General features: G+C 34.1%; 1 protein-coding gene across 2 annotated transcripts in view; it reads right to left on the bottom strand.

Moving 5' to 3' along the window:
- Positions 1-18,325, bottom strand: part of LOC136029238 (mitogen-activated protein kinase kinase kinase kinase 5-like) — an 87,602-nt gene that overhangs the window by 35,551 nt on the left and 33,726 nt on the right. The window contains exons 7-12 of one of the 2 annotated variants that reach the window (XM_065707468.1): positions 16,990-17,071; positions 13,248-13,349; positions 8,360-8,432; positions 7,520-7,652; positions 6,217-6,255; positions 2,917-2,964 (exon numbers count right to left, since the gene is read on the bottom strand). In XM_065707468.1, coding sequence (XP_065563540.1) covers positions 2,917-2,964; positions 6,217-6,255; positions 7,520-7,652; positions 8,360-8,432; positions 13,248-13,349; positions 16,990-17,071 — 477 coding nt within the window. The remainder of the gene's footprint in view (positions 1-2,916; positions 2,965-6,216; positions 6,256-7,519; positions 7,653-8,359; positions 8,433-13,247; positions 13,350-16,989; positions 17,072-18,325) is intronic. The other variant, XM_065707469.1, reaches the window with a different exon arrangement.

Below are 18,325 nucleotides of genomic sequence, written 5' to 3'. Positions count from 1 at the left end.
GCCATTTTGTTCAGCATAGCTGAAAGGCCAAATAAGTATACTTTTTGAAATTTCATGACCCTCCCACAGCACCTGGGGAAAGGTATTTAAGTTACAAAATTTGTCCATTGTTTACGTGTAGTGTTTGCTATTGGGAAGTATGCATACGTTTTTGGGGGAAGTGGGGAGAATTTTCTACCGGTGATTTCTTCAGGGGAAATTTTACACTCGTGAAATTTAACAGAATTCATATACGATATTCTTCTTATGTCTTGCTTTCTCTATGTCAGTTCAATTTTACACGTGGAGATGTTACGGATAAGTGTCCAGGATAAATTTTCACCAAGATTGAATTATCTAGAGCAGTGGTTACGAAACTTATTCAGACACTATCCCTTTTTACCAACAAAACATTTTAGGTACCCCTTCTCAGTTACCCATACTAAGTGAACTATAGCTAAAATATAAACAAAATTTCCAGTTCTAGAGTTAAAGGGTTGTTTTTTTTTTGTTGACTGGCCGTTTACCCCCTAAACTTTTTTGCGCACTCCCAAGGGGTACGCGCACCATCATTTGAGAACCACTGGTCTAGAGAATAAATCGGCCAGGAGGAGGGATTTTTCCGTGGAGGTGTAGCCAGATTTTCTGGCATTATTTAGAAAAGATTAGAAATTAAATAAAAAACAAGTTTTTTCAACTGCAAGTAAGGAGCAACATTAAAACTTAGTACGAACAGAAATCATTACGTATATGAGGGGTGTTACTCCTCCTCAACACCTCACTTTTTACCCTAAAGTTTGAATTTTGTCTCAATTCTTTAAGAATGGCTCTTGAAATACTACGTTTTTTTAATCATAACAATAAGAAGTTTGTTTTAAAAAGTACAAAAAACTTCAGCCTTTTTTAGACTTTTTTAAAACTTTTCTAAAACCCCACTCATATACGTAATAATTTCTGTTCGTTTTAAGTTTTAATATTGCTCCTTACTTTTAGTTGAAAAAACTTGTTTTTTTTTAATTTAAGGAAAAGGGCCTAACGTCCCTTTAGGAAAAGGGACTTTTCCTCCTCAAGGCCCCGCTCTTTATGCTAAGGTTTCTTACTGTTTTAAAAAGTAGAGTTAAGAGAGAGGGTCAAACTTTAGCATAAAGAGCGGGGCGTTGAGGAGGAAAAGTCCCTTTTATATACGGAGTAATTTCTGTTCATTTTAAGTTTTAATGTCGCTCCTTACTTACCGTTACAAAAACTTGTTTTTTTTATTTAATGACAATAAAGAACAAACTCTTGCCTATGCTAACTTGTATAGGCAACTTAATTGTAGTAGAGGCTTGTACAGTTATATAAAGAATCAGTATAGCTATCCAGTTATTAATAAGACCAGATTGGCTGTATGCAGAATGGGGGAGTGAAGGTTTACCCCCCCCCCCCCAAAAAAAAAAAAAATTACTAACAATATAGTGGTTGTCATTACTACATAGGATATAGTACTATATATTACTATAACGGCCCCTAGATATTCCCTTGTGTGGTGCATGCAATTCCAACTATAATAACTTAATACAATTTGGGACAAACTTTCAATATCTTTTACGACAGAGAGCTGGAGATGGGGAGCTGAGTTATTGTACGATTACGCCCTTCTTTTCGTACTAGTAATCGGATATTACAAATTAACAGGTTTATTTATCGATTTGAGTTAAAAAACAAAATTTCAGTATTTGTCTTTTTATTTAGCATTTTCCTTTACATTTAACAGTTAGGAGTCATATGTCATCTTGAGTGGCTTAGCATGTGTTTCAGAATGAGCCGTCTTAGCTACGTGGTTAGTACGCTAGATTTGATATCCTTCGTCCGAAGAGCAAAGATTCGAATCCCAGAGTATCCAATTAATTGGTTTGTGATGGGGGTCAGTGGGATGACTCTGTAAGCTGAGCTTAAAGGAAGTCCCAGTGACCCAGAATAATGGGTACCTACCCAGGTAACGGGAACCTGGATAAATCTAGGGAGGTATGCAGGAAGAGCAGGTCCTTCTGTAGTCGATGCCTTTTATTTTAGCTGTTGAGAGTTTGAATTTTCCAAATAACTACATTCAAGGAAGACAGGTCGACTTTTTGAATAATAAATTGATTATTTTGCCTTGTATGGCGCATGAAATTTCAACTTCACACAGCTATTTTGTGCAAGGATAGCAAGTGCTTTTTGGGACCTTCACGCTCTCTTTTATCTATAATTTAATTTAATTATTGCCTCTATTTTGAAAAAAGGAAATAAAATTTACAAGTCAACAAAGTTTTTGCACGAGAACTTTTTCCAACTACAGATTTAATTGTCTATTTTTTATTATCTTTACCTCAGAAAGTTTTTATCACGGCTTTTGCTTTAGCAGTTTAGATTCATACATCATCTCATTTCATTTCTTAAGGTGTTATAGATAACAAATATGTCTTTTCCTGTTTCCAATCACAGATCACTGTTTCAAAATTTCGTTTACAGTTCTAGTTAACAGAGACTAATTTTTGTCTGACTTCTTTTCGCTGATCTAGTCGCCTAACAGGCCAATCAGCTTAACTATCCCAAGAGTCTGAATTCAACAACACCACTGAGAAATTTTTAAATATGAGAGTATTTACATACTCTTAAGGTTAATTGACATCACAAGGAATTAATCGACGTTATGCAATTAGTCTACCATGCTTCCACAATAAAGGTATCATAAAACTATGATATCGCCTAAATCTTTTATAATCTCCACTGTAGCCAAATCGTCTTAAAATATTCATTTTGATACGTCTCAAACCTTCTACATTGGAATACAGCATTTCGATAGTTAATGTCAGTCCTTATTCCACACCTCACAGAACAACTGATTTTCTCAGTAATTTTAGCCTTAGGCGAATATAAGACAAATATAAGAAGAGTGTACTACTGTGGGACACTTACTGTTCTGAATAACGCAGAATTGTACTATCATCACGCCGAGAAAGATCTCTGAAACAAAAAGAGATAAAAAATAAAATTACTTCTACTGCTACTTGCAGCATTAAACTCGACGTTTGTACAGAATTTCTGTAGCATAGGGCAAGTACTTATTTATTTCTTTTCCAAATCTAGCTTCATAGTATATTAGGCAACTAAGGCTACTTTTTTACCCGTTGAGAGGGTCGACCCCACTCAGTATTCATAAAATGACGGAACAACAAAGGTGGCTTTGACTTGTCTTCAGGATAGACAACCCCATCATCCATAAAATAGTCTTGGATAAAATTTAAGCAATATTGGGGTGTATTTATTTAAGAAAAATGTATATGCAGTGGAAAAAAAGACAATAATCCACAAATTAAGTTTTCTAATAAAAATTTTTCTTTACAAATTCTATAAGTTATAAATAAGAATTTTTACACGAACATTTAACAGTGTTTTCGTATAGCTCAGCCAGTTCAAGAATGGGCTAAAATAGTTTTTTCTGCTTTTTGAAATATTTCTTTTATAGCAGTAGCAGACAAACGGAATAAATATGAATTTGTTACTCATTATGCATTATCACATAGCGTGAAAAAAACTAAGTGTTATGTAGAAAAAAAACAAAGCGTTTTCTTCCTTTTCTTCATCGTACGACTGTTTTACTTTTCAAAACTAGGCTAATCCTTTTCTTTGTACAGACACTGAGTTCACTTTTTTTTTTCTTTTATTCAAGATCAGATAGGGTTTTCTGTAGATTCCTTAGGAGTAGAGTGTGAAACGTTTTTACTCTTCTTAACAGTAAAACTAATTGAAAATATTTTGCCTCTCGCGTTGTGCAAAAATCTGCTGTCAGCACACAAACTCCATGCATTTCGTCCAAGGCCCATGCATTTCACTCAAAACAAGTAATTCATAATTCGAAATATTATTGGTCATTCTTCCTAGCTTCCATATAATTCACCTGCTCACCTTCCCAACAAACAAGAATGAATTAAAAGATTTTTTTCTTTTTACAGTACAGAAAAGGATGACAAATAAACCTAAAACGAACAGAAAGTAACATGTAAGAGGCTTGTCGTTCCCGCCCTTCCCTGCTCTTTACTGTAAGTTTAACTTAAGCAGAATATAAATTTGAGTTTGAAAGCCATAACTGATCCCTCAAAGACCATATATAAAGCTTCATTAATAGTAGTTTCAACATTGATAAACACCTCAACAAATGTCACCCACTCGATAATTTCAACATTGATAAATGCATAAGCGAATGGCACACGATTGTTACTAGTGAGACTCAGGATCCTTCTATGAAAGAACAGTTCCAATCAAACAGCAAAAACGTTCTTGATCGCTGCGCGGGAGTAGGAAGAAAGAGAGCGAAGGGCAGAAAGAAAGAAGAGAGAGACAGAGAGCGAGAGAGACAGTCCGCAAAAAGGAAAATCGGTATGGTGTCTTTGATACTCCCTTTTTTGTGACATATATATTAATCCAAGGAAATATTTGACATTCTGTAGACCTCTGTTTCAGGGCGTTACTGAAATCCATTTATTACTATTTTTCATAAAAGATTCCACGGTATAAAATACATTTTTTTTACCTCCGGAATCCACCCCTTTTCCTTAAAGGTGCTGTCAAGTCTAGCTTAATACAAAACTTAAAGCACTTAAGACTAAAGATTCATGGGAAAGTGGCAGAAGAATGCATGCTTTTGAAACCAAATAATTTGAAAAGCATACAAATTAGCTTTACTGGTTGTCACTGGTGACCATTTAGTGGGTATGATTATTCGACTATTCACTGTTCAGCCAATTCTTGCAATTTATACTGAGGACTAAGAGGCCTGTGTACTTAAAAATTCCATAACAGCCAAATTTGCAGGTTGGCAAACAGGAAAAAAGGTGGATAAAACCCAACAAACAATTCTGATACATTAGCTCGAGTTTACAGTTTCTCATTTCTATCTTTTCAAAATTATTATTAGCTTTCTTCGTGAAAAACACACAAGAATAAGTTCAAGCAGCAAGTCGACTGATGATCAGAACCTGCTGGTTCTAATAATCAGTCCTATTTCCTCATTAGAATAAGAAAAAAGAAAACAGAAATAAGCAAAACTTAGAACAGTCCGTTTCGCTACCCTCCCCCCCCCCCATCCAAAAAGAAAACAAATTTGAGGCACTGTGACTAGGTTTATAACTAGTAAAAAAACGCAGCTATTGACTAGTTTAAGCCTGATCTTTAACCTTTAAATTCGCCTACTCTATCTGCAAGCGTAAAGGTAAAAATTGCGGTATTTTACTGTCTCGTAATGGTAACATTTGTTAACGTTTTGACTATCCATTTTTGAAACGAAGACAGCCTATCCCCATTCACATATTCAGCTAATTCAGTGGAGAAAGCTGTTGTGTGAAAATTTCTACACATTCTATAGCTACGAAATTCAGACTTCTCCCCTAAGCTTTTCAATACCCTTAGTTTTTTGCGAAATAAACTTTTATTTATTTTTTTTTGGCATTTGGCTATTTTAGGTTTCAACGGATGACAAAATAATATTTTTTAAGCGTTCAGAATATTTCCTCTTTGTAAACTTTGGCTAAATTGAAAGTGCAACCACACTTATTCTACTACCCAAAAGTTTTGCGTCTTCTGCAGATTTATGTCTCAAATGGTTTCAAATAAAAAGGTAACTTCTACAAGGTGGTTTGAAGTCACAAAGTTCCTGCGTTTTTTTTAAGTCAATTCCCTAACTAATCGGGGCTTTTCTTACTTAACATGTAATACAATCGTTAAAGTATGTACCTTTATAAGGTTACTTTATGCTTTAAACAATTTGATAATGTTACTTTATGCTTTAAACCATGAAAAATGTACCCCAAGTGTTTAAGATCGGGACACCTAATCATTGATGAATCAAATCGTGCAGTATCCCCGATAGGCAACTGCTCGTCCTAGGCATTAAATAGGTAACACTAACGTCGAATTCACTTTGTCAATTTCTTATTGAGCTCAGAAATTATTTTCGATTGTTGTAAAAACTTATTTTAATTTTCTTTTCTATTGTGATAGAGTATACTACTTTGAACTGTCGCCTAAACCTTAGAGCTAGACTAAGAAGGCGATATAAATTTAAAAAGGAATGGGAACCTTGTATCAACAATATTGGATCTGACAAGAAAAATACCGCAATTTCAACCAAGAAGAGCGAAACGAAGAATGATGCACCAGTCCCACAAAACACCACCACCATTCTATTCCCTTTTAAACATTGCTTCATTCAATTATTACCTTCTTCTTAGTTCATCAGAAATATCATCAAGTAAATCCCTAAAAAACAACAGTTATTGTACGAACGTTATCCATGGGTTTGATGTATTACAATTATAGAGAGAAAAATTTGGGGAAGGTAAACAGGAATGCAATATAAAATAGTTCGAAAATTTGAACAAGATACTCTAAAATGCAACTAATAAATTTTTATGTTTTTTTAAAGATAACTTCAGTAAATGGAAAAACGAAGAAAAATGAAGTTAATTTCGGTAGCTTTCATAAAAATTATTTTTAAGATGACTTTGTTTTATAGTTAATTTAGGAAATGCCTGAGACATCAGAAATTTTTATGGAGAATGATGAGCTACTACTACTTTTATCAAAAACTGATCCATAATCGCCTCAATAATTGGGTTTCAGTATGCTAAAAGGCGTTTATTACTTTCCCCAGATACAGCTGGGTTTTCCGGTAACAGCAAGATGAAGATTTCGACCGCATTTATGATTACCAGAATTTGTCGTCCAAGATATGGACTTAGACGACAAGACTTGGGGAGTTTTTGAAATAGTGTCTAAGCTATAAACCAATATTTTTACGATGACTTTACTTTATAGCTAACTTAAGAAATGCCAGAGACAATGGAAATTATTATGGAGAGAAAGATCAGCAGCCCCTACTTTTGTCAAAGACTGATCCAAAATTGCATCAAAATTTAGTTTCAGTATGCTAAACGGCGTTTGTCACTTTCCCCAGATACAGCTGGTTTTTTCTATACTAGCACGATGAGGATTTCCTCCGTATTTTGGATTACCAGAGAAGGGCATATACCATCCGGGCCCAACACTTGGACGACAAGACCTGGGACACTTTTGAACTGGTGTTTCAGTACCAATATATGCCCATCGGCGAAGGAGTGGTCCCCTATTGCATTTCAGTTTTGTAAAATGTGCTTTTGATCTAAAAATTACAGACGTAACAGGTAAGTGTGAATGGAACCAATTTAAACATAAAATACAAACTTGCCAGTCTCATCAAGCTGAATTGACAACTATAAATATAACATGGAAACCGTGCTCTTAAAACTTAAAGCTTAAATAACTGCAATAGAGGCGTTTATTTAATTCCATGGGAGCGAATTTTTACTTTTTACCGCAAAAGTTAAATCAAACAATATATTCATGTATTAATTGAAACAAAACCACAATTAATTGACTTAAAGAAGGCTTTGCGAACTAAACTCATGAAGCACAATATGGAAGATTCGATTAGGGATAAAAGAGTCAGAAAAAGGAAATGTTATGACTATAATAAATAACGTGCCTTTGGTTCGGCTCCCAGAGCTCATTGTCCATCCACTGTGTTGACAGGTCGAATTCTGTCCCATCAGGCTCTGAGCTGTTGCTCCAAGATGTAGAAGGCATTTCTTCTGGAGGAGAGATGCTCACCTGCTCCACTAAAATTCCAAGGATATAAATTTATAATTTGGCAAACAACAAACAGGAAAGCTTGCACAATACAAACAACAAACCTTGACAAATTAGACACATTGGTATTTTGATTATATTGTAAGAGTTATCCGCGGAATTATGCGTTGAGTAAGAGGAAAGCAAAAAGTGGAGGGGGAAGGGACTTGTCCTCAACCTAATATTTTATTGAGAGAGAGAGAGAGAGAGAGAGAGGGAGGGAGGGAGGGAAAAAAGAGAGAGAGAGAGAAAATATACAATTCTTAGCCTTCATTTATCTTTAGCTTTAACATACATGTTACATGTTAAATGTAAACTAAGCTCTGACAAAACTGAGAAAACAATAACAAATATTTGAACTAAAAAAAAAACACAATGAAAGTAGAGTTGTGGATTGGGGGGGGGGGGGTTGCAAAATTCATTACCGATAAGAAGTTATAGCACATAGCACACACGTAATGACCAATGAAAGGTATTATAGCCTTGACAGAACACAAACAAGGCACTTGATAGGGGGGAGGGGTATATCAAGAGAATTTCACAAAAGAAACACTACAAAAAAGTGGATTTGAAGGTTCAAATATCCAAATTTGCAAGCAAGTTATTGTTATATCCGTAGAAGGTTCATAGGAGGGTCATTTGCATCAATCTTGCGACTAGATAGTCTAAATAAACATAAAGGAAAATACACACTTACTCAGGAATTCAGATTTGGTTTTGCGATTTCTTGTAGCTCTAGATTGTATCCTTTGTGGAACATTTTGAAGATTCTAAAGAATAGAAAGAAATAATATGAGATAAAGCATAGAAAGATAATAAGGGAAGAGAAGAATAAACATTTTAAAGCAAAAACTGTGTTAAAAGGTTTATAATCTAGGGAGATCGCACCGAATTACATCAGGCTTTGTCTAAGAAAGGAAAATCTTCCTTTTTTGGAAAATGAAATTAAAAAACAAGTTTTTTTAACAAAACAATGAAAAAATAAAACAGTTCAAAATAGGGATGATACCTTTTTATTGACAGTGAATAGATATAAAATTATTTAACTGGATATTTCGAACACATATACAGTGTTCATCATCAGCAGTAAAACTAAAAGACATGAATAAAAATAAACAAAATTTATACCTAATAAATTAATTACATATAGTTTATTGCTCTTATTTTTTTCAATGCAACAGCGGAGGCAATTCTCTTTGACCTTTTCGGTTCCGGTTCTTTAGAATTATCTGACATATTACGTACACAGAGGTCATAGCTCTTAGGTGAGGTGATATTTACTTTATTTGACCTCAGTAAATTATCATAAATTGAGTTCAATCCAAATTCACCTGTATCTCTGTTTATGGAATTATTCTTGAATAGAATTTTTTTAATTTCGATTGTTTCCCGGAAAATTTGCTTTAAACCTTGGTCCCTAGAAATCAAAGAAACATTTTCAAACAAAATAAAATGATTTGGAAAATTAAAGATATGTCCGAGAGGGCCAACGGGAAATCTTCAGGTTTGGTATTTTGCTTTAAAGACGATGAAATAGAATTATGATCTTGTAGCAATCTCGTTTTTAAATTCTGGTTATTACGTCCCACATAAGAGCTTCCACAAGTACATGGGATTTTATAAACCCCACTTTGTTGCTCTACGGAAGTCCGATCCTTTCAAGAATTTAAAAAACTAGCCAAAGTATTACTACCTCTTAAAGCTACCTTTAAGCCATTATTTTTTAAAATTCTTTTAAGTTTTTCACTCAAACCTGGAACATATGGTAGAGAACAAAAAATATCTTTCTTTTCTGTTGGATCGGACTTCCGTAGAGCAACAAAGTGGGGTTTATAAAATCCCATGTACTTGTGGAAGCTCTTATGTGGGACGTACTAACCAGAATTTAAAAACGAGATTGCTACAACATCATAATTCTATTTCATCGTCTTTAAAGCAAAATACCAAACCTGAAGATTTCACGTCGGCCCTCTCGGATCATATTTTTAATTTTCCAAATCATTTTATTTTGTTTGTAAATGTTTCTTTGATTTCTAGGGACCAAGGTTTAAAGCAAATTTTCAGGGAAACAATCGAAATTAAAAAAATTATATTCAAGAATAATTCCATAAACAGAGATACAGGTGAATTTGGATTGAACTCAATTTATGATAATTTACTGAGGTCAAATAAAGTAAATATTACCTCACCTAAGAGCTATGACCTCTGTCCACGTAATATGTCAGATAATTCTAAAGAACCGGAACCGAAAAGGTCAAAGAGATTTGCCTCCGCTGTCGCATTGAAAAAAATAAGAGCAATAAACAATATGTAATTAGTTTATTAGGTATAAATTTTGTTTATTTTTATTCATGTCTTTTAGTTTTACTGCTGATGATGAACACTGTATATGTGTTCGAAATACCCAGTTCAATAATTTTATATCTATTCACTCTGTCAATAAAAAGGTATCATCCCTATTTTGAACTGTTTTACTTTCGTCATGGAAAGGCAGTGTGGTCTTCGAAGTTATCAACAATAAAAATAATTTGCGTAAAGAGCGAGGCGTTGAGGAGGGGACAACCTCTTTCATATACAGAAAAATTTCTGTTCGTTTTAAGTTTTAATGTCGCTCCTTACTTACAGTTAAAAAAACTTGTTTTTTTTAATTTAATTTCTGAACGTTTTTGAATTAGTGCATGTTTTGATATTGGCTCACTGCACATGAATAATTTAAAGGAAATTTGCACATTAGTTTTTTTTTGCTAAATAGCTTTCTCATAGTTTTGATCGAACGATTTTGATAAAACAAAGGGGCGGGGGAGGAGGCATAGTTGCCTTCCAATTTCTGATCACTTAAAAATGCAACAAGAATTTTTATTTTTTAAGAACGTTTTTGTTAGTAATAAATATACGTAACTTACAAATTAACATACGTGAAGAACTTCTATATTTGTGTATTTTTATTACATATATGAGGGGGTTCGCCCCCTCGTCAATACCTCGCTCTTTATACTAGAGCTTGAATTTTGCCCAATTCTTTAAGAATGACCCCTGAATCACAAAGGCCGTAGAATAAATATTTGAAATTACTAAAAATACTTTAGCGTAAAGAGCAAGGTATTGTGGAGGAGACGGACTCCCTTATATACGTAATATTTTCTGTTCGTTTTAAGTTTTAATGCTGCACATTACTTCCCGTTGAAAAAAAAATTATTTTCTCATTGTTTTTTTTAGATAATGCTAGAAAATCCGGCGCCCCCTTCATGGAAATTATCTTCCCTCATGATGAATTCCTCCATGGAAATATCCTCCCACCTAACCCCCCTCCCCCCGATATACCCGGACTCAACGCGAAAAATACCCCTGAAAACGTCTGTGCACTTCATAATAACCATTACTGTATGTAAACAATGGTCAAAGTTTGTACCTTGCAGCCCCTCCCCCGGGAACCCCCGGGGACAAAGACACAGTTGTTAGGTTTTCAACTAAGCTCAACAGAATGGACATCTCAAAATTCTTAACCGCTGACTTTGGTGAAAAATCAGCTTGGGAGGGGGCCTAGGTGTCATACAATTTTTCGGTCAATTAAAAAGAGCACTAGAACTTTTAATTTCCGTTAGAATGAGCCCTCTCGCAACATTCTAAGACCACTCGGTCGATACGATCACCCCTGGAAAAAATAAAAAATAAAAACACGCATCCGTAATCTGCCTACTGGGAAAAAATACAAAATTCCACATTTTTGTAGATAGGAGCTGGAAACTTCTACGGTAGGGTTCTCTCATACACACAATCTGATGGTGTGAATTTTGTTAAGATTCTATACTTTTAGGGGGTGTTTCCCCTTATTTTCTAAAATAAGGCAAATTTTCACAGTCTCGTAACTTCTGATGGGTAATACTAGATTTGATGAAACTTATATATTAGAAATCAGCATTAAAACGCAATTCATTTGATGTAACTATTGGTATCAAAATTCCGTTTTTCAGAGTTTCGGTTACTATTGAGCCGGGTCGCTCCTTACTACAGTTTGTTACCACGAACTGTTTGATCTTCCAAAAAAAGATTTTCCAGAACCTTTCAGCTAACTAAATAGACGTCTTAAAAATGCATCAATGTTTGCTTTGTAAGTTTTATTTGGGTATGAATTTTGTATATTTTAAGTAAATAGAATCAAAATGAAAGCTGCTGACAAAAAAAAAACACATTTTCTCAGAATTATTTTTTCAAAACTAAATTGAAAGTCACAAATGTATTTAATATAAGAACTTTCTTTCGTTCCTATTAGTTATGTAGTGTTATAAATGTTTTGTCTTAGTTGCCGTTGTTGTTATGACATAATAACTTACCGTTCGAAATATATAACGGTTTCTGTAAAGAACAAACGACTCTCTGGCCTTATAGTGGGTTTTAGGCTTTCCTTTTTAATCTATTTTTGCAATTAATGTTGGTTTTCGGTTTTTAACATTTTCCTTTTATTTTCTTCTCCCTTTTAGTTTATTTATTCATTCAAGAACATTCGTAAGGCTTTATCAGCGTTTCTGAATAGCTGAATCAAGGAATCGCCCTAAAGTTTGATGTAATTAAGGTTTGTATTTAAAGTTCAACGTTTCTTTTTACTGTTATCTTGAAGAAAAAAGGTATGGTCTTTCTGTTCAGTTAAGATTGATTCCCCCTCCCCCCCTTCGACCCATGTTCAAGGCGATTTTTAGATCTTAGTCAAAATTTTAAATATTCTGTCAAAACATATGATCGGCTGAAATTTTGTACAATAGTTTTTATTTCTACCTTTAGTGTAAAATTTGGGGCGGATGGAAAAGGAAACTTTTCCATTATAGGGATTGAAAATGTACCTAATATTTTGTGCTCTACTATATGATAGTAGAATAGAGTCATTATACATGCCATTTGTATATTTTTTTTTAACTTTCTTGATTCTTAGAGTTTTTAATACAGTTATTTTCCAGTTTATTTATTATGTAACCCTATAATTTTATATGTGGCAAATTCTTCGAAATAATTATTTGGCTCGCTCTTGTGTAACTTTTATTGTGCTTAATAGATCCCATACCTATCCATTTCTATTACTGAGGTGATAGAAAGATTTTATAGTTTTAAACTAACGTTAGGCAATAAGAGAAAAATAAAATAAAATAAAGGCAACAAGAGAAAAACAAATCATACCCCTTCTCGGGCGTCACAAATCAACACAAACAATTCCTTCTGTGAATTTGTTGTCTGTATTTAGGACTCCTCTCCCAGTCTATGTTCAATGCAAGTTTCAAACCAAACAAGAACGAAAAATATAAGGCTTATTTTTTTTACTTCGCGAATTATTAAACTCAAATTTAATTACCCTTTTTCCCTCCACAGGGGTCCACTTAGGCCAAGAGAGATAGAGAGAAGTATAGAGAGAGAAAAGGAGAGAGGGAGGGAGAGAGAAGGAGAGAGATATGCATTTGGCTTCAGGCTATAAGGGTTTATGATTATCAAGGTCCAAAAAGGCTACTTTTTCCAGATTGTCGTTTTAGAAAAATATAGCTAATCTTGTTTCAAAAGCAATGTGGTTCTCTATTTTTCATCAAAACAAAAAAGTAACTTACCACATCATCATCTTCCATATCAACCGAAGTTCCTGGCTGAGATACTTGTTGAAGCAGTTCGACCATTAATCTTCTCGATAGATTGCCCATCATAAACTGATGCTGAAAAATAAACCAGATGTATCATCAACAAAAAAAGGTTTAGCAATTACTAGGTCCCAAGATAAAACAAAAGAACTACAAAACACCTAATATAGTAATTAGTTTTGGGATGGGGGTAAATATACATAATATATTAAATGAAAGGCTTCAGAATATAATATATGAACGTCTTCAGAGCCATAATTACAGAGGGCAGTATGGATTTCCCACAAACATCGTTTAAATTATTTTGCAATACCATTCCATGAGTCTACTACCATTAGTTGCTTCCCTAAGCATTATAACATTAATTTTTATCCATTATCGTTATCTTTAGGGCAGAAAGTACTAGTGTTACACATCATGAGAACATACGGGGCTGGAGTAATAGTTATCCACCTTTTGGGATGGGGGGTAATAGTAAACAGTTTACAATCTTATTCCAATATTATTAGGGATAATTTCTGTTCTTGACTAATAATAAAGTGTTAATACTGCTCTTTGCAGGTTTTACTATGCCTCTTTACTTTTCTTTGGAAGACTTTTTTTTTTAAGTTAAGACTAATAAAAACAAGTAATAAACATCCAGTCGTATATACAAATAAAAAGCATATCAAGATCAACATTAAAAGGCTATAATTATTTCTTTCCATAAATTAGCTTTTAGAAATCAGTAAATAGTAGTAATTAGTTTCCTTTTTTATTACCTTTTTTCTTAAAGCTTCATTCAATCAGTTTTCGATATGTCAAAGAAAACGATTGCAAGAAGCTTCACTTGCTGACCACATCGAGTACTGGGCAATTTAGGAGAGTGGGGACTAGAACCTTAAGGAGTAAAATTGTTATGAGCATTTATGTAATTGGTGTGACTTTTTTACTCGATTAAATAAAAAAAAAACAAGTTTTTTTAACTGAAAGTAAGGATCGACATTAAAACTTAAACCGAACAGAAATTACCCCGTATATGAAAGGGGTTGCTCCTTCTTCAACGCCCTGCTCTTTCCGCTAAAGTTTGACTCTTTCTTTCAACTCTACTTTTTGAAAACAGTAAAAGCTTTAGCGTAAAGAGCAGGGCGTTGAACAAGGAGCAGCCCCTTTCATATACGGGGTAATTTCTGTTCGTTTTAAGTTTTAATGTCGCTCCTTACTTTCAGTTAAAAAAACTTGTTTTTTTTATTTAATTTCCGAACGTTTTTTAGTTAATCCATGTTTTGATTTCGGCTCTCCGCAGATGAATAATTAAAGCGAAATTTGCATATTTATTTATTTGGCTAAATGGCTTTCCCATAGTTTTGATCGAATGATTTTGCGAAAAAAAGGAGGGGAAGGAGGCCCATTTGCTCTCCAATTTTTTGGGTACTTAAAAAGGCAACTAGAACTTTTAGTTTTTACGAACGTTTTCATTAGTAAAAGATATACGTAACTTACGAATTAGCTTACGTAACAAACTTCTATGTTCGTATGTTTTTATTACGTATGTGAGAAGGTTCGCCCACTCGTCAATACCTCGTCAATAACTCTTTGCATTAAAGCTTAGATTTTGTCCCCTGAATCACAAAGGCCGTAGAATAAATAGTTGAAATTACTAAAAATCCTTTAGCATAAAGAGTGAGGTATTAGGAGGAGGTGAACCCCTTATATGCGTAATATTTTCTGTTCGTTTTAATTTTTAATGCTACTCCATACTTCCAGTTGAAAAAACTTTTTCATATTTATTTTCTCATTGTTTTTTTTTAAATAATGCTAGAAAATGCTGCGCCCCTTTTATGGAAATCTTCTTCCCCCATGACAAATTCCTCCATGGAAAACTTCCCCCACATAGCCCCCTATTCTCAACCCCCCCCCCCTCCCAACCAAAAAATCCCCCTGAAAACGTCTCTACATTTCCCAATAACCATTAATATATGCAAACACTGGTCATAATTTGCAACTTGCAGCCGCTCCCACGGGGACTGTGGGGGAGTAAGTCGTCCCGAAAGACATATTTATAAGGTTTTTCAACTATGCTGAATAAAATGGCTATCTCAAAATTTTGATCTGACTACTTTGGGGAAAAATGAGGGTGGGAGGGGGCCTAGGTGCCCTCCGATTTTTTTGGTCACTTAAAAAGGGCACTAGAACTTTTCATTTCCGTTCGAATGAGCCCTCTCGCAAAATTCTAGGACCACTGGGTCGATACGATCACCCCTGGGAAAAAAAACAACAACAAATAAACACGCATCCGTGATTTGTCTTCTGGCAAAAAATACAAAATTCCACATTTTTGTAGATAGGATCTTGGAACTTGTACAATAGGGTTCTCTGATACGCTGAAACTGATGGTATGATTTTCATTAAGATTCTATGACTTTTAGGGGGTGTTTCACCCTATTTTCTAAAATAGGTCAGATTTTCTTAGGCTCGTAGCTTTTGATGGGTAAGTCTAAACTTGATGAAACTTATATATTTAAAATCAGCATTAAAACGCGATTCTTTTGATGTTACTATTGGTATCAAAATTCCGTTTTATAGAGTTTTGGTTACTATTGAGCCGGGTCGCTCCTTACTACAGTTCGTTACCACGAACTGTTTGACAATATTTGTATATAAGTAAGAGATATCTGTAAAAAGTAAACGGCAGCCTCGCTGGAGTTAAAGGGGGAAGGGGAAGTAAGTGTTGTATAGATTGTTTAGTGTGGTATAGATACTATAGATTGTATATATATTTATGCTTTGACGACTAAACGAATACTTGGCTTGTCCGCTGGCCGTTTTGGAAATAAACTGATTTGAATTGAACCCAATTCCAAACTATAATTAAAAAAAAAAAATTTAAGGCTATGTGAAACAACTAAGTCAGCGAGAAAAGTTACACGAAGTATTCCACCTAGAAACATCTACGAAAATTGTTTTGAAGAATAGGTAAAATTTTAGACAAGCTACTTTTGGCTATCCTGGAAAGGGGTTAGGTTAGGAAAATGAAACTTTCAGGGATGGATCTACAGACTAAAATATGTCCCGGGAAGGTATTTTGAAGTACCTACCCCCACTCTTTCTCCCTTTAGAGTGGACTGCCATTTGATGACCTTTAAAATCTTTATCTTATAAAAGTGAAACCCTCGAAATAGATCTTGTGCTAAAACAAAGTACAAAAAAAGTGTTTTCAGCTTCACAACTTTGCCCAATCTCAATCCATAAGGTTTCAGAGATCTGCAAATACATTTCCTAAATCTAGAGAAATCCCATTGATATGGCTAAAAATTCTACTCAAATAACAGGAATTGTATTTCCAAAACTAAAATCCGAGGAAAAGAAGCTTAAATTTAAGGTATAATGTAATTTCGTCAAAATTCCAACAGATAATATACCTGTCAAGTAGGCAAATTTCTAATACTCAGAAATCAGAAGAGGGATAACATACTTGCTTAGCAATACCTTCCTGGAGTATGTTTTTGGCCCTGGATTCATTGCTGAAAATTTTATTTTCTTAAACTAGCCACTTTCCAAGATATCAAAAAGCAGATTGTCTAGAATTTCACCTCAAGAATAATTCAAGAAATTCCCACTTACTAACATTCTCTACAAACGACTATATTGGTAAGTTAAGGAGTAATATCATTAAAGAAGCTTTACTTCAACATTAACAATGACAACAGACATTTAAAACTGCGGTTTGAATTACCTCAAGAAGCTTCTCAGCAGTTGGCCGCTTCTTTGGATTCTTTGTCAACGCGACTTTTACAAAACTGTGAAATTCGAATGACCTGAAATGAGACTATTATCAATAAGATCGACATACATGTTTTCAGACAGAACAAGCATTTAATAGATTCACAGTGTGATGTTTGCACTCATGAGTAACATAGGTAAAATATAATATAAGAAGGTTGATAACATAAAATAAAATATATATTATCCAATATAATATACAAAACACAGATTGAAATATACTGCTATTGGTAAAATCATATGCAAAGTGGAATACATGCAGCGAAACAAGGGACATGCAAACAAATCTTCCTCCAACAAAACCTAGTCAGGAGATTCTTGACGTTATAAACCTTGTTTACCGTAAAACAGAAAGACATATATGATCCTTTCCAACAATGAGTTTTTTTGCACATCCGAAGTTAGCTTTACTCTACCGACTGACTCTGCCTTAAATATAATATCTCCAGAAGTGATCATACATGGGCGAAATATGTGGCATCTGGTGAACTTAAAATTCAACAACTAAGTATATGAAATCAGAGTATAGTTCCCCTGAAAATTTAAGTTTAGCTAAACACGCTATTTTGGAGCAAAAATTCATTTTTTCTGCTCTCTCTCTTCTAAAATTTGATGCTAGAAAATACCATCTTTTGATTGATAGCAGCCAACATGAGATCTTTCAACAGCATATAGACTTTACAATATTCAGGTCTATAATTTTGGGCTCAGTTCAGACTGAGCACTTCAGATGTTGAAAGCATTTTTGCTCTTTTACTAATAAAATGTCAATACATACAATTTAAAAAAAAAGATAATATTATCCCAAGGGAAGTTTGCAGATATTTCTGTTTAGGATGGGGGAGAGGTCAAACACTAATTCTATATTACTGGGGAGGATAAGGAGATGAAAATCGGAGTTCCAGACTGAGGGAGGGAACCACTCATTTCCATTGTTATGAAATTTCACGATAAAAGATTCCACTGTTGTTTTTTGTTGTTTATTGTCTATATAATTTAGTTCTATGTTGTCCAACATTACCTTAGAATATTTTCTTTTGGTTTCTCGTTTAAATATCGTCATCCACAAATAATAATTTTGGCTATACTGTTTAATTGTTAGGTATTGAATTTTTGGCATTCGAAACCCCACCCCCAGAAAAACCTCTGACACAGATCCAAGTATTTCAACTACGCAGTTCATCAAGCTTAAATGCACAAACACTATAATTATGGAATATAGGAAGATACGGAAAGATAAAGAGGGAAAGAAAGAATATAGATTAAATAGAATATCTAATGAATAAACT

Source organism: Artemia franciscana, chromosome 7, assembly GCF_032884065.1.
Source record: "Artemia franciscana chromosome 7, ASM3288406v1, whole genome shotgun sequence".
Taxonomy (NCBI): domain Eukaryota; kingdom Metazoa; phylum Arthropoda; class Branchiopoda; order Anostraca; family Artemiidae; genus Artemia; species Artemia franciscana.
The sequence above is the reverse complement of the archived record's forward strand: the minus strand, read 5'-3'. Positions and strand labels throughout refer to the sequence as shown.